General features: G+C 28.4%; 2 protein-coding genes across 2 annotated transcripts in view; one reads left to right on the forward strand and one right to left on the reverse strand.

The window, feature by feature from the left end:
- The window catches only part of LOC111682069 (putative inorganic phosphate cotransporter), a 28,286-nt gene that overhangs the window by 4,417 nt on the left and 464 nt on the right, over positions 1-23,405 (reverse strand). The window lies entirely within an intron of this gene.
- Positions 10,852-12,115, forward strand: LOC111682070 (ovalbumin-related protein X-like). The gene is made up of 3 exons (XM_023443974.2): positions 10,852-11,668; positions 11,748-11,871; positions 11,934-12,115. Exons 1-3 carry the CDS (start codon positions 10,865-10,867, stop codon positions 12,047-12,049), a joined length of 1,044 nt encoding a protein of 347 aa, XP_023299742.2. The 5' UTR covers positions 10,852-10,864; the 3' UTR covers positions 12,050-12,115.

Here is a 23,405-nt window from a genome sequence, read left to right on the forward strand (position 1 = left end):
TCGAAACAAAAAACAAATTCTAAAAACTTATAATTGACTTCAAAGTCCCCAAATTTATACCTATAGCGTTACTTTTTGTTCGTTGTTAATCACACTCCCTTGTTTGTGTTTACCCACTATACAGTAGTCAGCCTAACAAGCACTTTGTTTTCCACTATAGTTATTGTAATGATTGTTTATTTTTCGAGTGTATTCCAAACACTCGATAATTTATAATGGTCTTCATAGAACACACTAGACACACAGTTATCCAGCTGCATGCAGTACAATTACGTTAACGTTATTCAGTTGTTTATCTATTTATTTAAACGTACTTGCTTAACACGTTAGTAGGGATGACAATGTGAATGAACACTGTATATATGTTCTGAACACAAATAGTGCCTTTTTTTGTTGTATTTCTTAAAATTTATTTATATTTATTATGTAGAGCTAATAAAACGTAATTAGTAGTAGGTTTTTTTTAAAGAAAACGTTAGATTTAAGTCTAAATTTGTTTAAATATAAATAAGTATACAGATTTATTATCAGGGCGCACGAAATTTGTTCGAAACATTATTAATCATTTTAGAAATATTCCATAAGATATTACCGCTATATATATCTAAAATAGTTTTATCTTTTAATAAAAATAATATGTGTTAGATAAAACGCTAATATTTTGCTTGTCAACAAAACACTATAAATGTGTTCTAATCGGTTATGGCAATTTTTTTTTTTTGAAATACTAAAACTTTAAGAATATTATTATTTAAAACTACTTCTTGAAATCTCTAATTAAATAGCAACAAATTAAAAGTTTATTGAACTTTAAGTATAAAGTTTCACCTTCTTTAAATCAGATAAACCCACGAAGAAGAAAAATGCATTTAAACTTTTTAAATACATTTTCAAAATACCAAATAACCATGTGATTTCTATTTCTTTTATGTTCGTCTGTCTGTCTGTCTGTTTCATACAATGTGTAACTTGAAAATTTACTTTATGTCTCATACATAAAAATCCCCACACAAAGATCATGTACAAGAAGGTATGCTGCAACTAGTAACAACTACAACAACAACAGAAAATCGTATTCGATATCACTGCACGAGTTTATCGCGCGAGTTTAAAATGTTACAAAAAAAATGTATCTACAGCTCTCATAAACAATTTGTGTGTTTGTGAGTATCTACAATATTTACACTTGCATTTGTATATAAATACTTTTGTATATTTATTTGATCACCCATTTTTTTCTTAGTGTTTACTCGTTTTCTCATTTTCTCTCTATTCGTGAGCAAAGAGAGCTTTTAATTTAGAACCTCCACAATCATAATGGGGCCCTCATTTATTTGTTTTTTTTTAACAACAAAAACGTGTGCACTGCATGCCACTTTATCGTTTATTTTATGATTTTCAAAAAGAGGCATAAACTGGGGTCTATAGGGTTGCCATGTCTCTTGTATTTTTGACGAAAATTGGTTGATCAGAACAGTTTTTTCAATACTCAATCATTAGTTGTTTTTTTGACAACAAAAACGTCTGCACTGCATTTACTTTATAGTTTATTATATGATTTCCCAAAAAGGCATATACTGATAATTATAGGGTTGCCATGTTCCTTGTAATTTTGACCAAAATTAGTTGAGAGTTTTAGAAAGAAAGACCATCTCTGTCTGAGATTTTCCAACCAAAAAGTATTCTTCTGAAGTTGTTTCTTTATAGGGGCTGGATCCTTTTTAGATCTATACTTTTGCATCAAAATGTATGGGAAAACTGATCACAGGAATAGTAAAGTTCTACCCAGATCAGATGGTCATCAACTCCTAGTTGTTTTAAAACCTTGCTCCTCAATGAGAGGTCATCCTGTTGGAGTTTTCACGATCATATTGTGACCAAAGAAGATTATCTTCGAACACAAAAACTTTGGCAGCAAAACACACGGTCTGAGTATAAACGATCGGTAATTCCGATTAATATGTTAGTTCACTTTGAATCTTTGTTTTTTTAAGATTCTACTTGTGAATGAAATCTTCAACATCACATCACTTAGTGGGGAGATGAATCAGATCTAGCAAGATCTTACTGATCTGTATTAAATGTCCCTAAAAATATTTTATTATTAATTTAGAAAAAAAGTCAAAAATGAACCGAAAGAAGAACTCATTATTGAACTGATAAATTTTTACGAAATCTGGGAATAAAAAGCAGCCACTAGCCACAAAGTACTAGTTAGGTAACTAGTCTGAAGTAAGTTTACTTCTTACACAAAACAAATGTTTTGAGGATTCTTTAACTGATTAATACAGATAATATTTCAATACACGTGTAAATGATTCTAGGATATTTTTTGGAAGTCTGGGAATAAAAACCTGTCACTAGCCACAAAGTACTAGTTAGGTAACTAGCCTGTAGTATATTAACTAAATGTTTAGTGGATTCTTTTAATGAATAATTTCTTTAACCATATAAATGATTCCAGGATATTTTCTGGAATTTTTGTACAAACACTATGGGTTTTAACTAAGACTACATAAGCTACACTGACATTGTAAACAACAATGTTGAACATATTTTTTTTCTTGGCTTTATGGTTTTTTTTGTTGGTTGATTGTTGACTTTATGTATGTAGTCGTTGTTGGTTATTTGTTTTTCACTGATAATAACCAAGTACTATAGTGTCAGCCTTGTAGGACAGACTATAAACTATTTTTAAACCCATAGTGTGTCAAATACATAATAACAAATTTATACGTATGTAAGTATGTATTTTGAAAATCTGTGTATGTGTATAAGTAAAATTTAATAAATACCCGGTAGTTCGGGAAGCTGATAAAACACACAATTTTTAAAATACTTAATTTAGTAGAAAGCTCACAGACCTTTCACAAGCTATAATCATGTTTAACTTTAATGGCAGCTAGAGATTTGACTCTGCAATTCAAAAAAAGTGTCTACTGTATAGATTACTTAGGGTCGCCAAAGTGTCGATTGAATTTCTTACAAAGAATTATTGAAAAATCTAAGTTCAATAACTGTTGCAATCTTTACTTCTCTAACACTGTTGGACAACCATAAAAGATTTTATTGGTAATCATAAAAAGTGTAGGGATAAAATGTAATCTGCAGATTACTTTGGTGGTTTGTTAGGTTTCCCAAAGGTAACCTTACAAACCACTAGACCACCGCAAATAGTTTGCGGTTATGTTTCTTATTTAATAACGAGAAAGCAAGGGGGTTTTTGTAAAATTTCTAAAAGGTTATGATCTGTATTTCGAACAAAAATCGGTATAGAGCAGAGAAACGCAATAAGCTCTCAAATAAGCTCACTTATAATCTATTTTTTACACGTACATATGCTCACATATGTGTGAGTGATAAATGATCAATTTAAATAATTTTCTTGTGAAATTGCTTTAAAACAGAAGGTAAGAGATCTCTGATTGGTAGAGATCATTGTAAAATGTAGAGAGTAAGAAAGATCTCTATCGATCTCTGATTTGGAACCCAAAGTGATAATTTTCCATCAGCAATTTTATATAACATTTTTAAATGTAAACAGTAAGCAGTGCAAAATATATCCTTTAATTTTGCTCAGTAAAGTTATTAAGATCTTGTTAAGAGTTTGTTTATGTTTAATAGTGATCGTGGTAACGGTCCTTTTTAATAAGATTTTTGGATGTGAACAGTAAGTTAAGATTATGAACACTTTTGATAAGGCCTATAAATGTGTGAAAAATGTCAATTAAGTCTCTCCAAAACTTTGACATCTTCAAGTGACTCTTCATCTTCATACCTTTAACTAATCTTTAAAGGGCACTTTACACGATCACACTTTATGTACGTCTAAGTCTAATGAAAAAATAAAATTAAATTCCATCCGTATGACAAAAAAGAGAGTAAAATTCGTCTGATTTATACTTTTCGTGTTTATATGATTTGTATAAAACAATAACAAATTAAGATGGAAACAGCTGTTTCGCTTGTTTTGTATGTGTTTACGTAAAAAACATCCCTGATCTACTGCGACATGCCAGTTTTTTTAAAACATTTTATAAAATGAAGAGAACCATACTATTGTAAAATTTTCCATCCGTATTCTCTCTCGATGTTCATTACCAATTGCGTTTAGATGATCCCACCCGTACTCCCCTACAAAAAATTTTGACAGATCATATTACTTGTGTGATCGTGTAAAGCCGGCTTAAAATAAGCCACTAGACTAGTTTTATTTCAATTTCATTATCAACGATTACATACGACTGTTACGTTCCCTCTCTTAAAACTTTGTTCCTAATCAATCGCGATCAAGATTGTAACGTTCCTATTCAATATGATTTCTTAGATATGAACAGTGAGTTAAGATTATGAACACTATTGATTAGCCCTCTTTTTATTGATTAGAGCTCCCTGGAATAGATCCATAATTTTAGAAACCGGACTAGTTCAATGTCAATTTCGATATCCAGAATAACAAGCGAATATAACAGTCCCGCTCAGTTTATCGCTTAAAAAAGGTGTTCCATATCAAATATTTACACACATAGACATTCAGATACTCTGACAATGTGTCTGCTATACCGCCCATACATCCATCCATCGTACCTGATGTTTTGTTCAACTGTCAGAATGTCTGACTGTCTCTCTTACTGACAATTTTAACTACCTGTTTTACCTGTTATTGTTTCCCCTCTCTGTTGCAGAAAAAACCCACCAACAGCCTGCCATGCCATTCATTTAACCATCGAACCATTTGTTTAGCTTCTTTGCACGTGTGGAGTTTTTTCCATCTTTTCTTGTAGACATTCTCTCAAATAAAATTTTCTTGTTTTATTTTTATTTTGCACATTGTTTATGCATGACTTCTAAAAATTGACAATTGATACTATTTTTAAACTGACTGAATTGTTATTTTCTTGCCATTATCGCTTTAGGCGCCAATTATGTTTTCTATGTTGTTTTAGTGGTGGTCAGTCTAATTTTAGAGATAGTATGTTTGATATGATTAAATATATTTTTTTCTTTAGATTTTTTTTCTTAAACAATTATTAAGGAATTTTCTTTGTGTTTGAAAAAAATTGGAAAATTGCTTGTGTTTTTCTTAAATGGTCTTAAGTGTATAAAAAATAATTTGTTGCGTACACTTTTAAGAAGTGATTTAGAAAACAACAGGTGTCGCCAGAGAATTTTTATTGGAGACACACATTTTTTGCTGCAGTATTGAATTTTGTCCATGAAATTGTGTTCATATCAAAAAAATAAGTATTTTCTATGGAAGAAAGTTTCCAAATAATAAAAGTGCCTTTTATAGAAAACAGTTTTCATATTGAAAACAGACTTGTATTGAAAATAGTTTTCGGGTGTCTTCTATTGAAGACAGTTTCGTATAGAAAAGTGTCTTCTCTTGAATACTGTTTTCGTATAGAAAAGCGTTTTCTATTGAAAACAGTTTTCGTATAGAAAAGTGTCATCTATAGAAGACAATTTTTTATAGAATAGTGTTTTCTATTGAAGACACTTTTCGCATTGACACTTTTTTTATACAGAAAAGCGTACTCTATCTTGTTATAGTGACAGTCTTCTAAAAGAGTGGAAAAGTGTCTTCTAGGGGATACAGTTTTTATATAAAAAAGTGTCTTCTATTGAAGACAGTTTTCGTATGGAAAAGTGCCTTTTATAGAGGACAGTTTTCGCTTACAAAAGTGCTTCTATTGAAGACCGTTTTCATATAGAAAATTGTCTTCTATTGAAGACCGTTTTCATATAGAAAATTGTCTTCTATTGAAGACCTTTTCATATAGAAAAGTGTCTTCTAATGGAGACAGTTTTTATATAGAAAAGTGTCTTCTATTGAAGAGAGTTTTTGTATGGAAAAGTGTCTTCTATTGAATACAGTTTTCGTATGGAAAAGTGCCTTCCATTGAAGACAGTTTTCATATAAAAAGCTCTCTTTTAATTAAGACAGTTTTCGTGTCTTCTATAAGAGACAGTTTTCATATAGAAAAGAGAGAGTTTTTGCATAGAAAAGTATCTTCTATTAAAGATATTTTTCATGTAGAAAAGTCTCTCCTATTGAAGACAGTTTTTGTATAGAAAAGTATCATATATTGAAGACAATTTTCGTACAGAAAAATGTTTTCTATTGAATACAGTATTTGTATAGAAAAGTCTCTTCAATTGGAGACAGTTTTCGTATAGAAAAGTGTCTTCTATTAAAGAAAGTTTTCATATAGAATAGTCTCTTCTATTGTAGACAGTTTTTGTATAGAAAAGTGTCTTCTATTGAAATTAAGAAAAGTGTTTTCTATTGAAGACCGTTTTCATATAGATACATGTCTTCTATTGAAGACAATTTTCGTATAGAAAACTGTCTTCTGTTGAAGACATTCTTTGTATAGAAAAGTGTCTTTTATTGAAAACAGTTTTCGTATAGAAAAGTGTCTTCTATTGAAGACAGTTTTCGTATAGAAATGTGAATTTTATCGCAGACAGTTTTCGTATTGTAAATTGATTTCTATTGAAGACAGTTTTTGTATGGAAAGATATCTTCTATTAAATACAGTTTTTGTATAGAAAAATGTCTTCTATTGAAGACAGTATTCGCGCAGAAAAGTATCTTCCATTGGAGACAGTTTTCATATAAATAAGTGTTTTCTATTAGAGACAGTATTCGTATAGGAAATGCTTTCTGTTAAAGATAGTTTTCATATAGAAAAGTGTTTTCTGTTAGAGACAGTTTTCGTTTAGATAAGTGTCTTCTGTTGGAGACAGTTTTCGTTTAGAAAAGTGTCTTCTTATGGAGACAGTTTTCGTTTAAAAAAGGGTCTTCTGTTGGAGACAGTTTTCGTTTAGAAAAGTGTCTTCTGTTGGAGACAGTTTTTGTATAGAAAAGTGTCTTCTGTTGAAGACAGTTTCCTTATAGAAAAGTGTCTTCTGTTGGAGACATTTTTCTTTTAGAAAAGTGTCTTATGTTGGAGACAGTTTTCTTTTAGAAAAGTGTCTTCTGTTGGAGACAGTTTTCGTTTAGAAAAGTGTCTTCTGTTGGAGACAGTTTTCTTTTAGAAAAGTGTCTTCTGTTGGAGACAGTTTTCGTTTAGAAAAGTGTCTTCTGTTGGAGACAGTATTCATTTAGAAAAGTGTCTTCTGTTGGAGACAGTTTTCGTTTAGAAAAGTGTCTTCTGTTGGAGACAGTTTTTGTATAGAAAAGTGTTTACTACTGGCGATAGTTTTCATATAGAAAAAAGTGTTCTATTTGAGACAGTTTTCGCTTAGAAAACAGTGTTCTATTTGAGTCAGTTTTCGTTTCGAAGAGTGTCTTTTACAGAAGTCATTTATCGCATTGAAACTTCTATCGAAGATGATGTTTGTTTAGAAAGTTTAATTCAAATTATTTGTTCTCGAATATTTTGCAAGAAAACTCTTCATTATAATAATCTTTTTATAATTATATTCAAAAAGACTATTAATGTTATAATTACTCTCAAGTATTTTTTATCATTACTCGATTGCTAATTATGATTATTTTGGGTTTTTTTTTAAATACTTTTCAATTATAAAAATTATTGATTTTAATAGCTGAAGATAAGATTAAACTTGAAATATTAATGGTTTGACAGAACTTATTATTTTAATCTTATATGAATATAATTGTGATATAAATTAGCGATTGATATCGATCAATAATAAAGATAAGTTTTTATTTTTGCCAAAACTTCCTTTAATAATTCATTGCGAGGAAATATTTGAAATTGTAGAAATTTGTTAGAAATTTAAAAAATTTATAGGCAATTGTGTGAATGATCGCTTTTGAACAGAAAAAGTTTTTTTGAAGATCTATATATTAGAGTCTATGTGATGATAATTACATTTCGCTTCAGATTGGCAATTGTGTCTGGAAATCGGATAGTAATTGTATCGTGTATTAAGTTAGGCAATACTAAGCCATAAGGTTTTAAGAAAAGGAACTGATCGTTTTTATTCAAAGTGTTGTTTTAAGGGTTAAATGACTGTTAAATTAAATGTGTTTTCTTTAAGGAGTAATTAAAATTTACAATATTTTTTAATAGTTTTAGTAATAAATAGCGATTTAAAAAATATGTTTTGTTTTTAATCAATATTTTTAGTTGTGTTTTCTTGATCGTAGTTTTCATTGCGAATAGCAAAACACATCATACAACAACTTTCTAAGCAAGACAATAGTTTTATTAACTAAAAAAAACTTCAAATTTTAAAAAGTATTTAAAATTATATTTCTAAAGGATTTCTAATAATTTCTGAATAATATTTTGTTTCTTTTTTAGTGCAAAATGAAAATCAAATATTAATTTTATCCTTACTTGTGATCCTGGTAACAGGAGCTCTTACAACTGATACATTTTTTGATTTAGACAACTTTAGTATAAAACTATTTTATGAATTAGCCAGTTCCAAACCTCAATACAATCAAGTAATATCAACATTTTCCATAGCATCTTTTCTAGTGTTACTACGTCCAAATGCTGAAACTACAACTGCTTATGAAATCAATGAAAAATTAGGATTATTATCACAAGCCGCTGAACATGTTCAAAGTAAATTTGCAGTTTTCGAAAAAACAATGGACAAGAATCTATTTATATATAATGCAAATAATATCTCAATGCAGGCGGCCAACACTCAAATAGAGGAAATTATTCTAAATCAAAAAGATCTCCTTAATGCGGTGCTCGATATAAATATCTGTCAAAAATGTGAAAAACTTGCATTACAACATCATGCTATCAAATTAGAATTGTCGGCGTCATATGAATTTAAAGGCAATTTCCGTCATGAATTCTCAAGCATTAACAGTGAACCCTTCTATGTCAGTGGAAATACGAAAATTGATATGGATATGTTAGTTTTGGCAGCAAAAATTCGTTTTGCCGATATTCCCGAATTGGAAGCTTATGCCTTTGAAATACCCCTACATGATCGTTTAAATTTCTTAGTTATTTTAATATCTAAAATGAAAGGTGGTATTAGGGATTTAGAAAATAATTTTCAAAAATTTTCTTACACAACACTTCAGTCATATATGAAGCCACATCGGATCAAGTTACATTTTCCAAAAGTGAATTTTTTCGTAGAACGATCATTAAGAGATGAATTGGAAAATGTAAGTGTTATACTAAGGTTAACTTTCAAAATTTCATTTTTAACTCTTTTAACAGTTAGGCCTTGGTAGCATGTTTAAAAAGCTATGCGAAGTTTCGGCTTTCATACGAGTTTCAAATATCTTCTATAATGCTTCATTTTCGTATGATGAAAAAAACATTGGAGTCAGTTTAGAAGAAGGTAAGATAATTCCACATTTAAATATATATTTATTTTTCAATTGATAAATTTCATAGAGATGTTATTTAACTTTACAAAAAAATTAGGAATATATTCACTCTTTAAAAGACTAACTAACTTTCTTATACATTTCAGATACCGATGGGTCTGATTTGAATGATTATGAAGAACATATAATAGATCATCCGTTTATATTTATGGTAACAAGTGAGACAAATTTTATACATTTTATTGGTAAATTTAGTGGTAAATAAAGTTTTGAAAAAAATAAATTGTTTCTTCTTCAAGATATAAAAAAAACTAACAGCAGAGTCCCCTTAATATTTTCTCTCTGTCAAGGAAAATTTAAATTTTAAATTAGAAAATTCTGTAGACTAGACTATAGTCTAGTCCATGGTCTAGTCTATAGTCTAGTCTATAGCTTAGGCTATAGTCTAGTCTATAGTCTAGTCTATAGTCTGGTCTATAGTGTAGTCTATAGCCTAGTCTATAGCTTAATCTATAGTCTAGTCTATAGCTTAGTCTATAGTCTAGTCTATAGTCTAGTCAATAGTCTAGTCTATAGTCTAGTCTATAGTCTAGTCTATAGTCTAGTCTATAGTCTAGTCTATAGTCTAGTCTATAGTCTAGTCTATAGTCTAGTCTATAGTCTAGTCTATAGTCTAGTCTATAGTCTAGTTTATAGTCTAGTCTATAGTCTAGTCTATAGGCTAGTCTATAGTCTAGTCAATAGACTAGTCTATAGTCTAGTCTATAGTTTAGTTAATAGTCAAGCCTATGGTCTAGTCTTAAGTCTATTCTATAGTCTAGTATGTAGTTTTATATATTGTCTATTTTATAGTCTAGTCTTTATTCTAGCCTATAGTCCAGTCTATGGTCTAGTCTGTAGTCTAGTCCATAGTATATTCTATAATTTTGTCTATAGTCTATTCGATATTCTAGTCTATTGTTTAGTCTATAGTCTAGTCTTTAGTCTAAAGATCAGTCCAGTCTACAATCTCTTCTATAGTCTAGCATATAGTCTTGTCTGTTGTATTCTCTATAGCTCAGTCTATAGTCTTGTCTATGGCGTAGTCTATATTTTTGACTTTAGTGTAGTCTATAGTCTTGTCTACGGTCCAGTCTTGTCTATAGTCTATTCTATAGTCTTGTCTATAGTGTTTTCTAGTCTATTATTTTGGGAGTAAACCTTTTTCTAAATTGATGAAGAACATCAATTGAACGATTGCTGCAATTAGTGAAAAATTCATGCCTTGCGCAGTTATGCAAGTTCCCTAGCCTCACAAGTTTACGACACCGTTTATAACCAATTATATATGGTGTTGCTTTTATGTTAGGCTGATGTTATAAAATTAGTTACCCCCACAGAGAAATATTTAAGAAATATTTTATTATATTTCATTCATTTAAAGCACGACAATATTTAAGTTAGCATTAAATATATAAAAGTTTTGTTTAATTTAAAAATGGTTAAGATTCTAAACTTTAAAGGTATTTAAATAAACATATTTGTAAGTTATTATTAATAACTAATATTTTATATATTCCAGAATTTCCTTTTAAAAGTATGATCTTAACACTACTTCTAACCCTGACGCAACTAGCTCGAGCTAACATTTTTAATTTGGAAAACTTTGGACAAAAATTATTTCTGGAATTATCGAGCTCGCAGGAGCATGAAAATCAACTACTAGCACCTTTACCTATAGCAGAAATTTTAGTTTTATTGCGTCAAAGTGCCGAAGCCAATGCTGCTTACGAAATAGGTGAAAACTTGGACTTAATATCGATAGCTGCAGATGAAATTACAACAAAATTTTTGCAACAAATAGAAAAATTCAATGGCGATGAATTTATCGTAATGAATAATACAATTTCATTACAGACACAGAAAAATAGTGTGGATCGAACTAGTATTATTACAGACAGATTTGCTTTGAATATCTGTCATAGAATTGCAATGTACCGACAACAAAATCAGGAAATAAAAGAGTTTAAATTAGAATTTACTACAGAAATTCAATTTAAAGGAATGTTTCGTTATGCATTCTTAGGTACAGATAGAAAACCTTTTCATACTAGCGATTCCACCACTATCGACAAGGATATGTTAACGCTGCAGGCAAACTTACGATTTGCAGAAATTCCCGAATTGAAAGTTAAAGTCTTTGAAATTCCCTATAGTAATGGTAATAATTCTTTAATGATTTTATTACCCGACTCTCAACAAAATACACGGGATCTGGAAGTGTTATTAAAGGAATTTCCTCTCAGTAATATTGAGTCATATTTGAAACCCCGCTGGATAAAATTACAATTTCCAATGGAAGAAATTGTTATAGAAAAATCCGTAAAAGAGGCTTTACAAAATGTAAGTTCCAAGTTAATTATGTACATTTTCTTTATTTTTTTTTACATTTGGCATTTAAATTATATGAATATCTCTGTAGTTGGGCATTAAAGGCATATTTAAACGTCTTTGTGATATTGAGTATGATATACATGTATCGGATATCATCTTTAAGGGTTCATTTATAATTGGAGATAATAATGCTGGAGTTAATCCAAAAGATGGTAAGGTAGCGACGTTTTCGTTTACAATGTCCGTTGACTCTTTTATCTCTTTATCATTTCAGATATTGGCTCATCCGATGCAAGTACTAATGAGGAATTTATAATAGATCATCCTTTTATATTTATGGTAAAAGCTGCGGCAAATGAAACTTATTTGATTGGTAAATTTTCTAAATAAACTTGTGATTAGATATAAATGAATGAAAAATACGTAAAGTAAATCAGAATTCTAAAATTACCCAAATAATATAAAGCTATGAAACTGCAAAGTATAACATTTCTTAACCAGTTGTTAATCAAAACTAAAAAAAATATAAAATCTAAACAAAATTGTTACAAAATCAAAATCGTTTAAATTCACGTTAAATTATATTAATATTCTTACTAAACAATTAAATAAAAAATATGTTTAATCAAAATAAATTGATATGTGTTTGGTTTTTGCATTTACCAGCCAAACATGTGTTTCAATTTAAGCAACAAATTCCCAATTTAATTATTTTAATTATTTGCCTTTTTTTATACCCACCATCAAAAAAAAGGGGGTATACTGATTTTGTAATTCCGATTGTAACACATTGAAATATTGATCACAGGCTATAGTCTATAGTCTAGTCTATAGTCTAGTCTATAGTCTAGTCTATAGTCTAGTCTATAGTCTAGTCTATAGTCTAGTCTATAGTCTAGTCTATAGTCTAGTCTATAGTCTAGTCTATAGTCTAGTCTATAGTCTAGTCTATAGTCTAGTCTATAGTCTAGTCTATAGTCTAGTCTATAGTCTAGTCTATAGTCTAGTCTATAGTCTAGTCTATAGTCTAGTCTATAATCTATTCTATAGTCTAGTTTATATTCTAGTATATAGTATAGTCTATAGTCTACTATATAGTCTATTTTATATTCTAGTATGTAGTATATAGTCTAGTATATAAGCAAGTCTATAGTCCAATTAATAGTCTATATATACAGTCTAGTCTATATTCTGGTCCACTTTAGTGGGGAGGGTATATCGGGTTTGTGCTCATGTTTGTAATGCACAATAATATTGGTCCTTTACCAATCGGCTTAGAATCATTCTCTGTGTCGGTTTAGCTATGTCCGTCCGTCCATGTAAACCTTGTAGTCAAACTGCGGGCAGCAATTTGAAAGATAATTTAACTGGAGCCATGTCCGACTATAACTTTTTACTTGTTTTGTATTTATATTGTACTTTTACGGTAACGTTTATGAAGAATTAGATATGGTTTTACTTTTAAATAAGACCATAGAAAATAAATTTTTAAAATTAGTTGCTCTCTCAGTGATCAATGTATTCAGAATATATATAACTTTTTTCATTTAAAGCAAGACAATTGAACAGTTTACTTACAAAAATATTAGGTTTTTTTAAATTTTTAAATATGATAAAGATATTAAGGAATAAAGGTATTAAAGTATTGAGTTTTCTCTAATAACTAATCTTTATATATATTTGATATTATATATTTTCTAGTTTCAACTCAATTTAAAATTATAATTTTAACATTATTCCCGATCTTAACAGAAGCCATTTTTAATTTGGAAAACTTTGGTCAAACATTATTAATTCAACTAACTGAGTCTCAGATGTACGAAAATCAATTACTAGCACCTTTACCTATAGCAGGTCTTTTGATTTTATTGCGTCAAAATGCTGAACCTTATGGTGCATACGAAATCGGTGAAAATTTAGATTTGATAGACAAAGCTTCGGATAATGTTACATACAACTTTTTGCAAGAAATTTCAAATTTTAATAGCGAACAATTTATCGTTATTAAATATAATATTTCAATACAAGCGGAGCGGAATGAAGTGCAAGAACATTATTTGGATCGTATTAGTGTTGTTAAAGATAGATTTACAGTTAATATCTGTCGAAACGCGGATATTTTCCAAAGAGAACATCAGGAAATAACAGATTTTATATTAACATTGACTACGGAAATTCAATTTAAAGGAATATTTCGTTATGCATTCTTAAGTACAGACATAAAACCTTTTTATACTAGTGATTTGACGATTATTGACAAGGAAATGTTAACTCTACGAGCAAACATACGATTTGCAAATATTCTCGAATTAAGTATTAAAGTCTTTGAAGTTCCCTATAGTAATGGTAATAATTCTTTGGTAATTCTATTACCTAACTCTCAACAAAGTCTAGAATATTTGGAAGAGATTTTAAAAGAGTTTCCTCTCAGTGCTATTGAGTCATATTTGCAACCCTGCTTTATAAAATTACATATACCAAAAGGAGAAATTGTAGTAGAAAAATCCTTAAAAGAGGGCTTACAATTTGTAAGTTGTGTAATTGAGGTTATGTTTTACATTTGATATTCAACTTGATTGTCTTTTATAGTTGGGCATTAATAATATATTTGAAAATCTTTGCATTATGGATTATGGAGATATACATGTTTCGGATATCATCTTCAAAGGTTCCTTTGCAATAGAAGAAACTAATGCTGGTGTTGTTCCACAAGATGGTAAGATAATTTTAAATTTAAAAATTTTCTATTATATATCCTTAATGTTGAGGATTTTTGAAAGATGATGTATTATTTAGTTTATATATACATTTATATGTATTTGCATTGATTTATTTACTCTCCTTAACATTTTAGTTATGGACTCTCCTGAAGAATTTGTAATAGATCATCCTTTTATATTTATGGTAAAAGGATCTGCAAGTGATCCTTATTTAATTGGTAAATTCGCTAAATAAAGTTATGAGTAGATATAAATGATCATGTAGCTTGAGCACACGCTATATATGGATACTTAGACGGACGGACATAGCTAAATCGACTTAGAAGGAGAGTGTGATCAGATTGGTATAATCTAAGGTGGGTGTATTTTTGGGTGTTACAAACATCAGCACAAATCATAATACCCTTCCCACAATAGTGCTGAAGACTATATAAAAACACTAAAATTCTTTCACAAAACGAAATTGGTTCTCAGTAGGGTGTCCCTTGAAAAAAATTCTGTTTTTTTTTTTCTTACAAAAAATATTTTTATTATTTTTTTTTTTTTTTGGAAAAAGCATCAGTTTCTTACCAGCGATCAAAAAGAACTTAATGTTTAATATGAGAACTGAACTAGAACTGAACTAGAATTGAATTAGAACATAATTAAAATAGAACTAGAACTGAACTAGAACTGAACTAAAACTGAACTAGAACTGAACTAGAACTGAACTAGAACTGAACTAGAACTGAACTAGAACTGAACTAGAACTGAACTAGAACTGAACTAGAACTGAACTAGAACTGAACTAGAACTGAACTAGAACTGAACTAGAACTGAACTAGAACTGAACTAGAACTGAACTAGAACTGAACTAGAACTGAACTAGAACTGAACTAGAACTGAACTAGAACTGAACTAGAACTGAACTAGAACTGAACTAGAACTGAACTAGAACTGAACTAGAACTGAACTAGAACTGATCAGCACAAACCCAATATACCCTTCTCACTAAAGTAGTGTAGGGTATAAAAAGTACTCCTCGAGACATTCTAAATCTCAGTTTTCTCAAATAATAATACTAAATAGAAAGCAAATTTGCCATTGAAAAACTAAAGCATTGTTTTTTTATTAAAAAAACTCTTCAAGTAAAACTCGTGATTTATAATTACACTAAAATACTATATTGGCTAAAACCAAACTCGGTCAAAACATATGAATGTACAAAACTACAACTTTTGCACAGTTATGAAATTACAAGGTAGTTTATTAACCTGTTATTGGTTAAAAATGAAAATTTATAAAAAAATCGCAAAAAATTTCAATCTCCTCAATTAAAGTTAAATTAATTTTATTCACACTAAACAATTTATAAAGAATATGTTTAATAAAAATAAATTGATTTGTGTTCCGTTTTTTTTTTAATTTTATTTTGACAAGCAAAACAAAAACGTTTATTTTAAAAACTTTAGTCATAAATGCGAATGAACTTTTATAAGTGGGTTTCTTTAAGAAATTTTTCTTTTTCTTATTATGGCTATCACAACACAAATTTTGACTGCATTTTGCTCACGTGATAAAGTTGTTTTTGTTTCATTATTATTTATCTTTCACAATGACAGTGAAATGTTTTTTTTATTTTTATTGTTTATTTTGTAATATTTCATTTTGGACACTAACGCTAAAAATACCAAATAAGAGAATTTAACAACCATTTAAAGGATGTTAAAAGAAAACAAGTAAGAATATATCGTCGGTCATGGTCGGTCAAAATATACCCTACAGTAGTGAGTATGTTAAAAATTGAGATTATTTTTTTTAATATAATAATTTGTCTTTTAGTTAATAGTCTAACCTATACTCTAGTATTTAGTCTAGTCTATAGATTAGTCTATAATCTAATATATAGTCTAGTCTCTAGTATAGTCTATAGTCTAGTCTATAGTCTAGTCTCTAGTGTAGTCTATAGTCTAGTCTCTAGTGTAGTCTATAGTCTAGTATATAGTCTAGTATATAGTCTAGTATATAGTCTAGTCTATAGTCTAGTCTATAGTCTAGTCTATAGTCTAGTCTATAGTGTAGTCTATAGTCTAGTCTATAGTCTAGTCTATAGTCTAGTCTATAGCCTAGTCTATAGTCTAGTCTATAGTCTAGTCTATAGTCTAGTCTATAGTCTAGTCTATAGTCTAGTCTATAGTCTAGTCTATAGTCTAGTCTATAGTCTAGTCTATAGTCTAGTCTATAGTCTAGTCTGGCTATTGAAGCTTATGATATTTGTATATAAAAACATAGATATCGTAGTTTACTAAAGAATAAAAAAATGAAATATAAGTTGCGTTCTTAATAAATTTTCTTATTTCAAGTAAAATATACAACCAATTTTTAGTGCAGTTTTTTATTAGTATTATTTATTTAATAAACTGTTTATTAGTACTTTAGTCTATTTTAGTTCCCGTGTATAAATTTATAAGCAAATTTACAACCATATTATTATTTTAAGCTTAAAGATAATATTTTAGTGCAATTTTTTTTAATTTGTGTTTTTTTATTTTTGTATTTATTTAATAATTTGTTTGAAACAACTTAAAGTTATATTTTATTTTGTGCTATATTTAAATGTTTTTATAACATTAGTTGCGTGTGCCAAAAATAAAAAAATGGGGAAAAAAGCAAAACATAAAAGAAATGCACAAATACTTATAATAAATTAAGTTTTAAACAAAATTAAAAAAAAAATATTTACATTAAGGGTGTTCACAGACTATAGAAAAAATCAAAATAAAGTTGACAAAAAATAGAGAGAATTTTCCTTAATTAGAATATTACTTTCTAAAACATTTATTAGTTTACTTTAGTTATGTGTTCTAGAATCAGTTGGGACAGTTTTATGTCCCAAAGTAATCAGTCATGTAACTAGTTCTATGTTATTTTCTTCAGCTTTCTAAAGATATGTGTTAAATATTTTGAAAACATAAGATGAACCTCCTTACTGTTTTATTTATAAATATTTGTTTGTTTTTATAATGTTCTCTACTTTTTGTTTAAAGAAAAAGAGGAATATTAAGTTTAATTTATTACTTTAATATGACGACTTCTTCTTCAATAACATGACGCATGCACGTGCTTTTTGTCAAAATTTTTTTTGAAACAAAAAAATTCACTTTTTTTATAAAAATATAAAAATATTTGTTTCTTCTTTCATTAAAGTGAAATAGCAATTGTAAATAAAAAACTGTATTTTATTTTGAAATATTTTTAGTATAAATTTAATTTATTTTGTTATTAAACAAATAGTAGATAAAACACAATGACAATTGAAATAGAAAATACCAAAAAAAAAAAAAAAAATCATTCATTCAAGTATTTTGTATTCAAGAGAAGGTCGTTTATGTACTTTTGTAATCAAGAATTTTATTTTAAAAATTTGTTTTCCTTTATAAAAAAAATTTTGTTAAAATAAAAGTTGTTTAAAAATATATATAATTTTTAGAACGTTTTTTTATTAAATATAAATAAGGTGCTTTGTTTATGAGAATTATAGCGGCATTAATGTAGACAAAAAATTCTGTCAGAATGTCACGTAGTAAAGTTAAAATAAAATTTCTAGTGCGGCTAACAAAATAGAAGTTTATTTTTTTAAAACAAAATTAAAGTAATAAATTAGTTTTAAAGATTATCTAAGTTTTTAAAGATTTTCATTGTATTAATGTAAAGTTACATAAATACAATTAAATATAAACTACTCTAAAGGAAAAAGGCAAAAGTGTGTTAATTTTCATAACACACAAATATATGTTTCATACTTTAAAGTATAAACTAATAATAACTTCGTTATATTTGATTTAGATACGTCCTTCCGTCCACTTCTATCTTAAAACAAACTTCAGATCGTTCACATTATATTAAAATATCTTGTCTCTCTAAAAATTAATAAGTATTATTCATCATCATTAATAATACTAAATTATTTTGATTTTTTGTGAAAAAAAAAAGATTTTATAAAAATTTATTAAAAATACTCTTTACTGGTATTAAAAGGGTGTCATTGTACTGATGCAAAGTTTCTTTAATATTATTATTTATATATAACTATAGTTTTAAGTTGATTATAAGAACGCTTATATCTTTGTAATATATAGTAATATCTCATCTAATTGATATTACAGCAATTATATTAAACTTTCTTTCTGCAACGATTTAGCCATGTCTGTCTGTCTGTTTATATTAATATGTTAATGAACTAGAGGTATGTCACAAAACCTCTAAATATGAAAAACTGTTCATTATTTAGTAAGTTTTTTTTGTCAAATTCTTCAAAGAAATATAAGAAAAACTAATGAAAAATATTCTTTACAGATTTTAAAGGGGATTCATTGTAACGATGTAAAGTTTCATTGACACAATTATCATATAAAACTTAAGTATAAAAATAAATAATAATCGAAATACAAATAACTATTTAGTTACTTTATGAAAAGTTCTTTAAAGAAAAAAAGAAAAATTTATGAAAAATACTCTATACTAAAATTAAAAGCGTTTCATTGTATTGGTGTAAAGTTTTTCAATACAATTATTTGTATATAACTCTAGTGTGAAGATGATAATAAGTTGACGTTCATGTTTGTAACGCACATTAATGCCTTAATTTACTTTAAGTCGCAACAATTATCTAAACATCACTCCCTTTAACGATTTAATCATGTACGTCTGTCCACGTTTATCTGTAAATGAACTAAAAATCTGTAACAAAATATCAAAATATAATTAATTCTTCATTATTTAGTAAGTTAATGAAAAATTATTTAAAGAAATATAAGAAAAACTAATGAAAAATATTCAATACAAATTTTAAAAGGGTTTCATTGTATCGACGTAAAGTTTCTTCAATATAATTATTTGTATACAACTCTAGTGTGAAAACGATAATAAGTTAAGGTTCATGTTTGTAATACAAAAAAATATCGGACCAATTATAAATCACTGCAATTATCTTAATATCACTTTCTATAACGATGTAACCCGGTCCGTCTATCCATGCAAATGAACTAGAGAACTTTCAAAAAACATCGAATATTTTTTTTTATAAACATAAACATAAAACAAAGAATTCTTCTTATTTAGTATGTTTATGTAAAGTTTATTTAATGAAATGAAAAAAAAAAAAAATATTAAAAATAATGTACAGCTGTTAAGAGAGTTTCATAGTATTAATGTAAAGTTTCTTTAATATAATTATTTATACATAACTATAGTATAAAGATGATAATACGTTGGCATTAGGGTTTGTTATGAACAGAAATATCTAACCTTCTTATATTATTACAATTACCTAGAATTATTTTCCTATATCGTTTTAAAGAAGTCTGTCCGTCCATGTAAATCTATAATCAACCACATTTTAGCATTTTAGAGGAAATTTCAATGTAATTTATTTAATAACAAGTAAGAAATTATAGTCGGGCGAGGCCGACCATATAATACCCTACACCTTTGACAAAAATATAATGAGATTTAGTTGCCATAATAAAGCATTTAAGTTGAATTGTACATTGCCTTAGATATACATACTTAAGCCGTTTATTGTTGAATAAAATTGTGGACATTTAAGTGAAATTTTGATGGGGGCTTTTCATAAGGGCTAGGATCATATAAGAACCTATTATTATGGAATTCGTGGAGGTCATCAAATCTTGTATACAACTTGGTTATTGCAGCTTTTTGTCGAGGTATGAGTATATTAAACATAGTTATGAACTTAAAAGCCCTATTCGGCGGGTTCAGTTGTATAGGGGCTAGGTGAAATAATGGACCGATGGTAACCATTTTCAATAAGCTTTGTCTACGGTACCATAAGAGATCATGTGCCAAATTTCATTGAAGTATCTCCAAAATTGCGACCTGTAGTTTGATTACAAGGATTACAAGCCCTATTGGGGGTTCAGTTGTATGGGGGCTAGGTGAAATAATGGACCGATCTAAACCATTTTCAATAGGCTTCGTCCCTGGGACAATAGAAATTTCATTGAATTATCTTCAATATTGCGACCTGTAGTTTGATTACAAGGTTTACATGGACGGACGGACAGACGGACAGACGGACGGACAGACGGACGGACAGACGGACGGACAGACGGACGGACGGACATAGCTAAATCAACTCAGAAAATGATTCTGAGCCGATTGGTATACTTTAAGGTGGGTATAGGACCAATATTATTGTGCGTTACAAACATCAACACAAACCCAATATACCCTCCCCACTAAAGTGGTGTAGGGTATAATTACACTCATTGTAAGTGCTTCAAACTGATGTATGTTTATATCGATTAAAGGTTAGTTCGGCATTTTAGTACTAAAATTTTAATTTTAAAATTTTTTTTAATATTTCACTTTTTTAACAAAATAAGTTTATTTTTGAGAACCTTTTAGACATTTTATCCAACAAATTACCAATATTTTCTTATGAGTGTAAATGTATTCAAATTTAACTTTGTAAAACAATTACAATATAAAATATGTTTGTCACTAAACAATATTTATTTAAATATTTACACATTAAGTTACAAATGAAATTGACGAATGACAAACAAATATTTGTTTGTATTATTAATATATACCGACTTTTTATGGCCGAATAAAAATAAAAATTTATTTCCGCTATATAAGTGTTATTATGAGAAGGGAAAAGTTTTGAGAAGATAAAATAGATACATATCTTGCTGAGAAGATATACATATAGGAAAGGAAACTTTAATACGAAAGTTATGTTAACTAACATAGAAATAAATTTCTATAAAATATTTTGCTTTTAATTGTTTTAAATTTTTTTTTAACAAATTTTTAAACAAATAATATTTATTTAAGTTTGAGATTTATTTCCAAAATTTTGTTGTTAAATTTGTTAGCAGCAATATAATTTATTGAATTAAATTTTCATTGCTAGCACACAAGTTTGTTTTATGGAAATTTTCATTTCCAAATCATATGACAACATTTTTTGTCTGGCAAATTTGAAACATTTTTTTTTCACGGTATAAACAATATATATTCCGTTACTCAGTTGTGTTTTAAATAAAAAAGTATATATTATTTGTATATATAATTTTTAAGAAATAATTTCATAAAACGTAACACATGAATATCATACTTAAACAAATGATTTATTTAAAAGTAAAATATATATAGTCGGAGCTACTCAAAGCTTTGGAGCTTTGTAAAAGTAAAGAACGATTAATTTATTTTTTTCAAATGTTGTTTCCTTTGATAAACGAACTTAAGCATTAAATTCAAATGGAAAGTGCCATGCCCACTATTGCAAGCCCACTTTTCTAAATACACGAATAAATATGTACTTATTATATAAAGGAAATGCCACACCCATTCCTGCATACAAATTGATGTTAAAACGTAATACCACGACTACTTTGAAATTAAAAAAAAGCTTCTTCATAAAGTCAAAATTCAAAACAGAAAGCTTCTTCCAAACATACAGGAAAAAAAACAACTGTTAATATATGAAGCAAAGCCAGTCCAGTAGTCATCTGTGGACCTTAGATATACAATACAATATACACAAAATCGTTGCTATTACAATCTTACGAAACCTTGTTATATTAATGATTGTAATGCGAGATTTATCAAAGATATTTGCAATAAACCCTTTTTGGGGTCTTAAGATCAATATGAATCAAAATTTTACTTATTTTAAAGAGAATTCATTTTTATTAAATTTTATCCAGATTTCATCATAATTAATATGATATTCCGTATGTTTTGCAAATACAAAAATGGACTTATATTGCCCGGTATCTAGTAAATTATGAAGATATCTTTGTTAATGAAATATCTTTAGTAAGATAACTAAGAATATAACTTCGTGTGTGGTATAGGTTCCATAGAGTTCTTCTGGTTCATAAGTGGGCTGAGTGATATGTGGTGAACTCTCTATTTAGCCACCTCGGAGTGAAGATAACTGCTTGAGTGTTATGATCCCTATAGAGTTCTTCTCTTTCGTAAGTGAAATGAGTGGACTCGATATTTGGACATAGATCTTTATGGACCAATATTTCCTTTATTTCTTGACAGGGTTTATTTATTAATTGCAAGATAAGTTTATCATATAACTATTAAAATAGGGACATATAAATTGCTATCGGAATAGCTCCGAAAAATGGACTAATATTGCCCAGTTTACTAGATAAACTCTGTTAATGAAATATTTTTGGTAAGAAAACTGTAAAGATAATTCCGTGTGTGGTATGAGCCCCATAGAGTTCTTCTGCTTCGTAAGTGAGTTGAGTGGTACTTGGTGAACCCTCTATTAAGCCACTTCGAACTCTATATTTTGACCAATATTTTTCTTATTTATTGATAGGTTTTAATTATTCATTAGATCGATTAGTTTATTATGATGAGAACAGATATCTTCAACATTTTATTCCAAAAGTTTTCCAAATAGAAAAATAGACTAATATCGGGGTAATATTGTAATATTACCCCAAAATGTAGATATCTTCATTAATGGAATGGGCTCTATATCTCTAGTAAACTGTGATGAAAACTTCGTGAGTTGTATTTGCCCTATCTGCTTCGTAAGTGGCAATTTGTGAACCATCTATTTAGATCCGCGCCTGGGGACCTATAATGATCATATCAAGGTTCCTAAAAACTGTGAAAATTTAAGTTTACATTCAGACCTTATGATGATTTTAACAGACAGACAAAAATTTTCAGATGGTCTTAGAATCTAATAACGCCTTAGATTATATATACATTAATGGGTATACTACCAAATAGTTTAATGTATATGAAACACAAAAACTAAGTTAATCAGGTATACAAATTTAAACCTTTATTTCAGACCAGACTATTCGAAATTTAAAGCCTGATCTTTTTGTCCCGATACCAGATATGAACCCTGGATTTTGGCTTCTTAAAACTTTTGGCTTCTTTAAAACATAAATAGGGTATAAAAACAAAATGTTTAAAATATTAAAAAAAAACACAAACATAAGTACATATGTATGTATGTATAAATGTATGTACTT

The sequence above is a fragment of the Lucilia cuprina genome, chromosome 6 (genome assembly GCF_022045245.1).
Source record: "Lucilia cuprina isolate Lc7/37 chromosome 6, ASM2204524v1, whole genome shotgun sequence".
Classification (NCBI taxonomy): Eukaryota; Metazoa; Arthropoda; class Insecta; order Diptera; family Calliphoridae; genus Lucilia; species Lucilia cuprina.

Coding starts and splice junctions, on each gene's coding strand:
- LOC111682070 (XM_023443974.2), top strand. CDS start 10,865: ATGATCTTAACACTACTTCTAACCCTGACGCAACTAGCTCGAGCTAAC. Junction 11,669..11,747: donor TAAAAGAGGCTTTACAAAAT/GTAAGTTCCAAG, acceptor ATATCTCTGTAG/TTGGGCATTAAAGGCATATT. Junction 11,872..11,933: donor TGGAGTTAATCCAAAAGATG/GTAAGGTAGCGA, acceptor TTATCATTTCAG/ATATTGGCTCATCCGATGCA.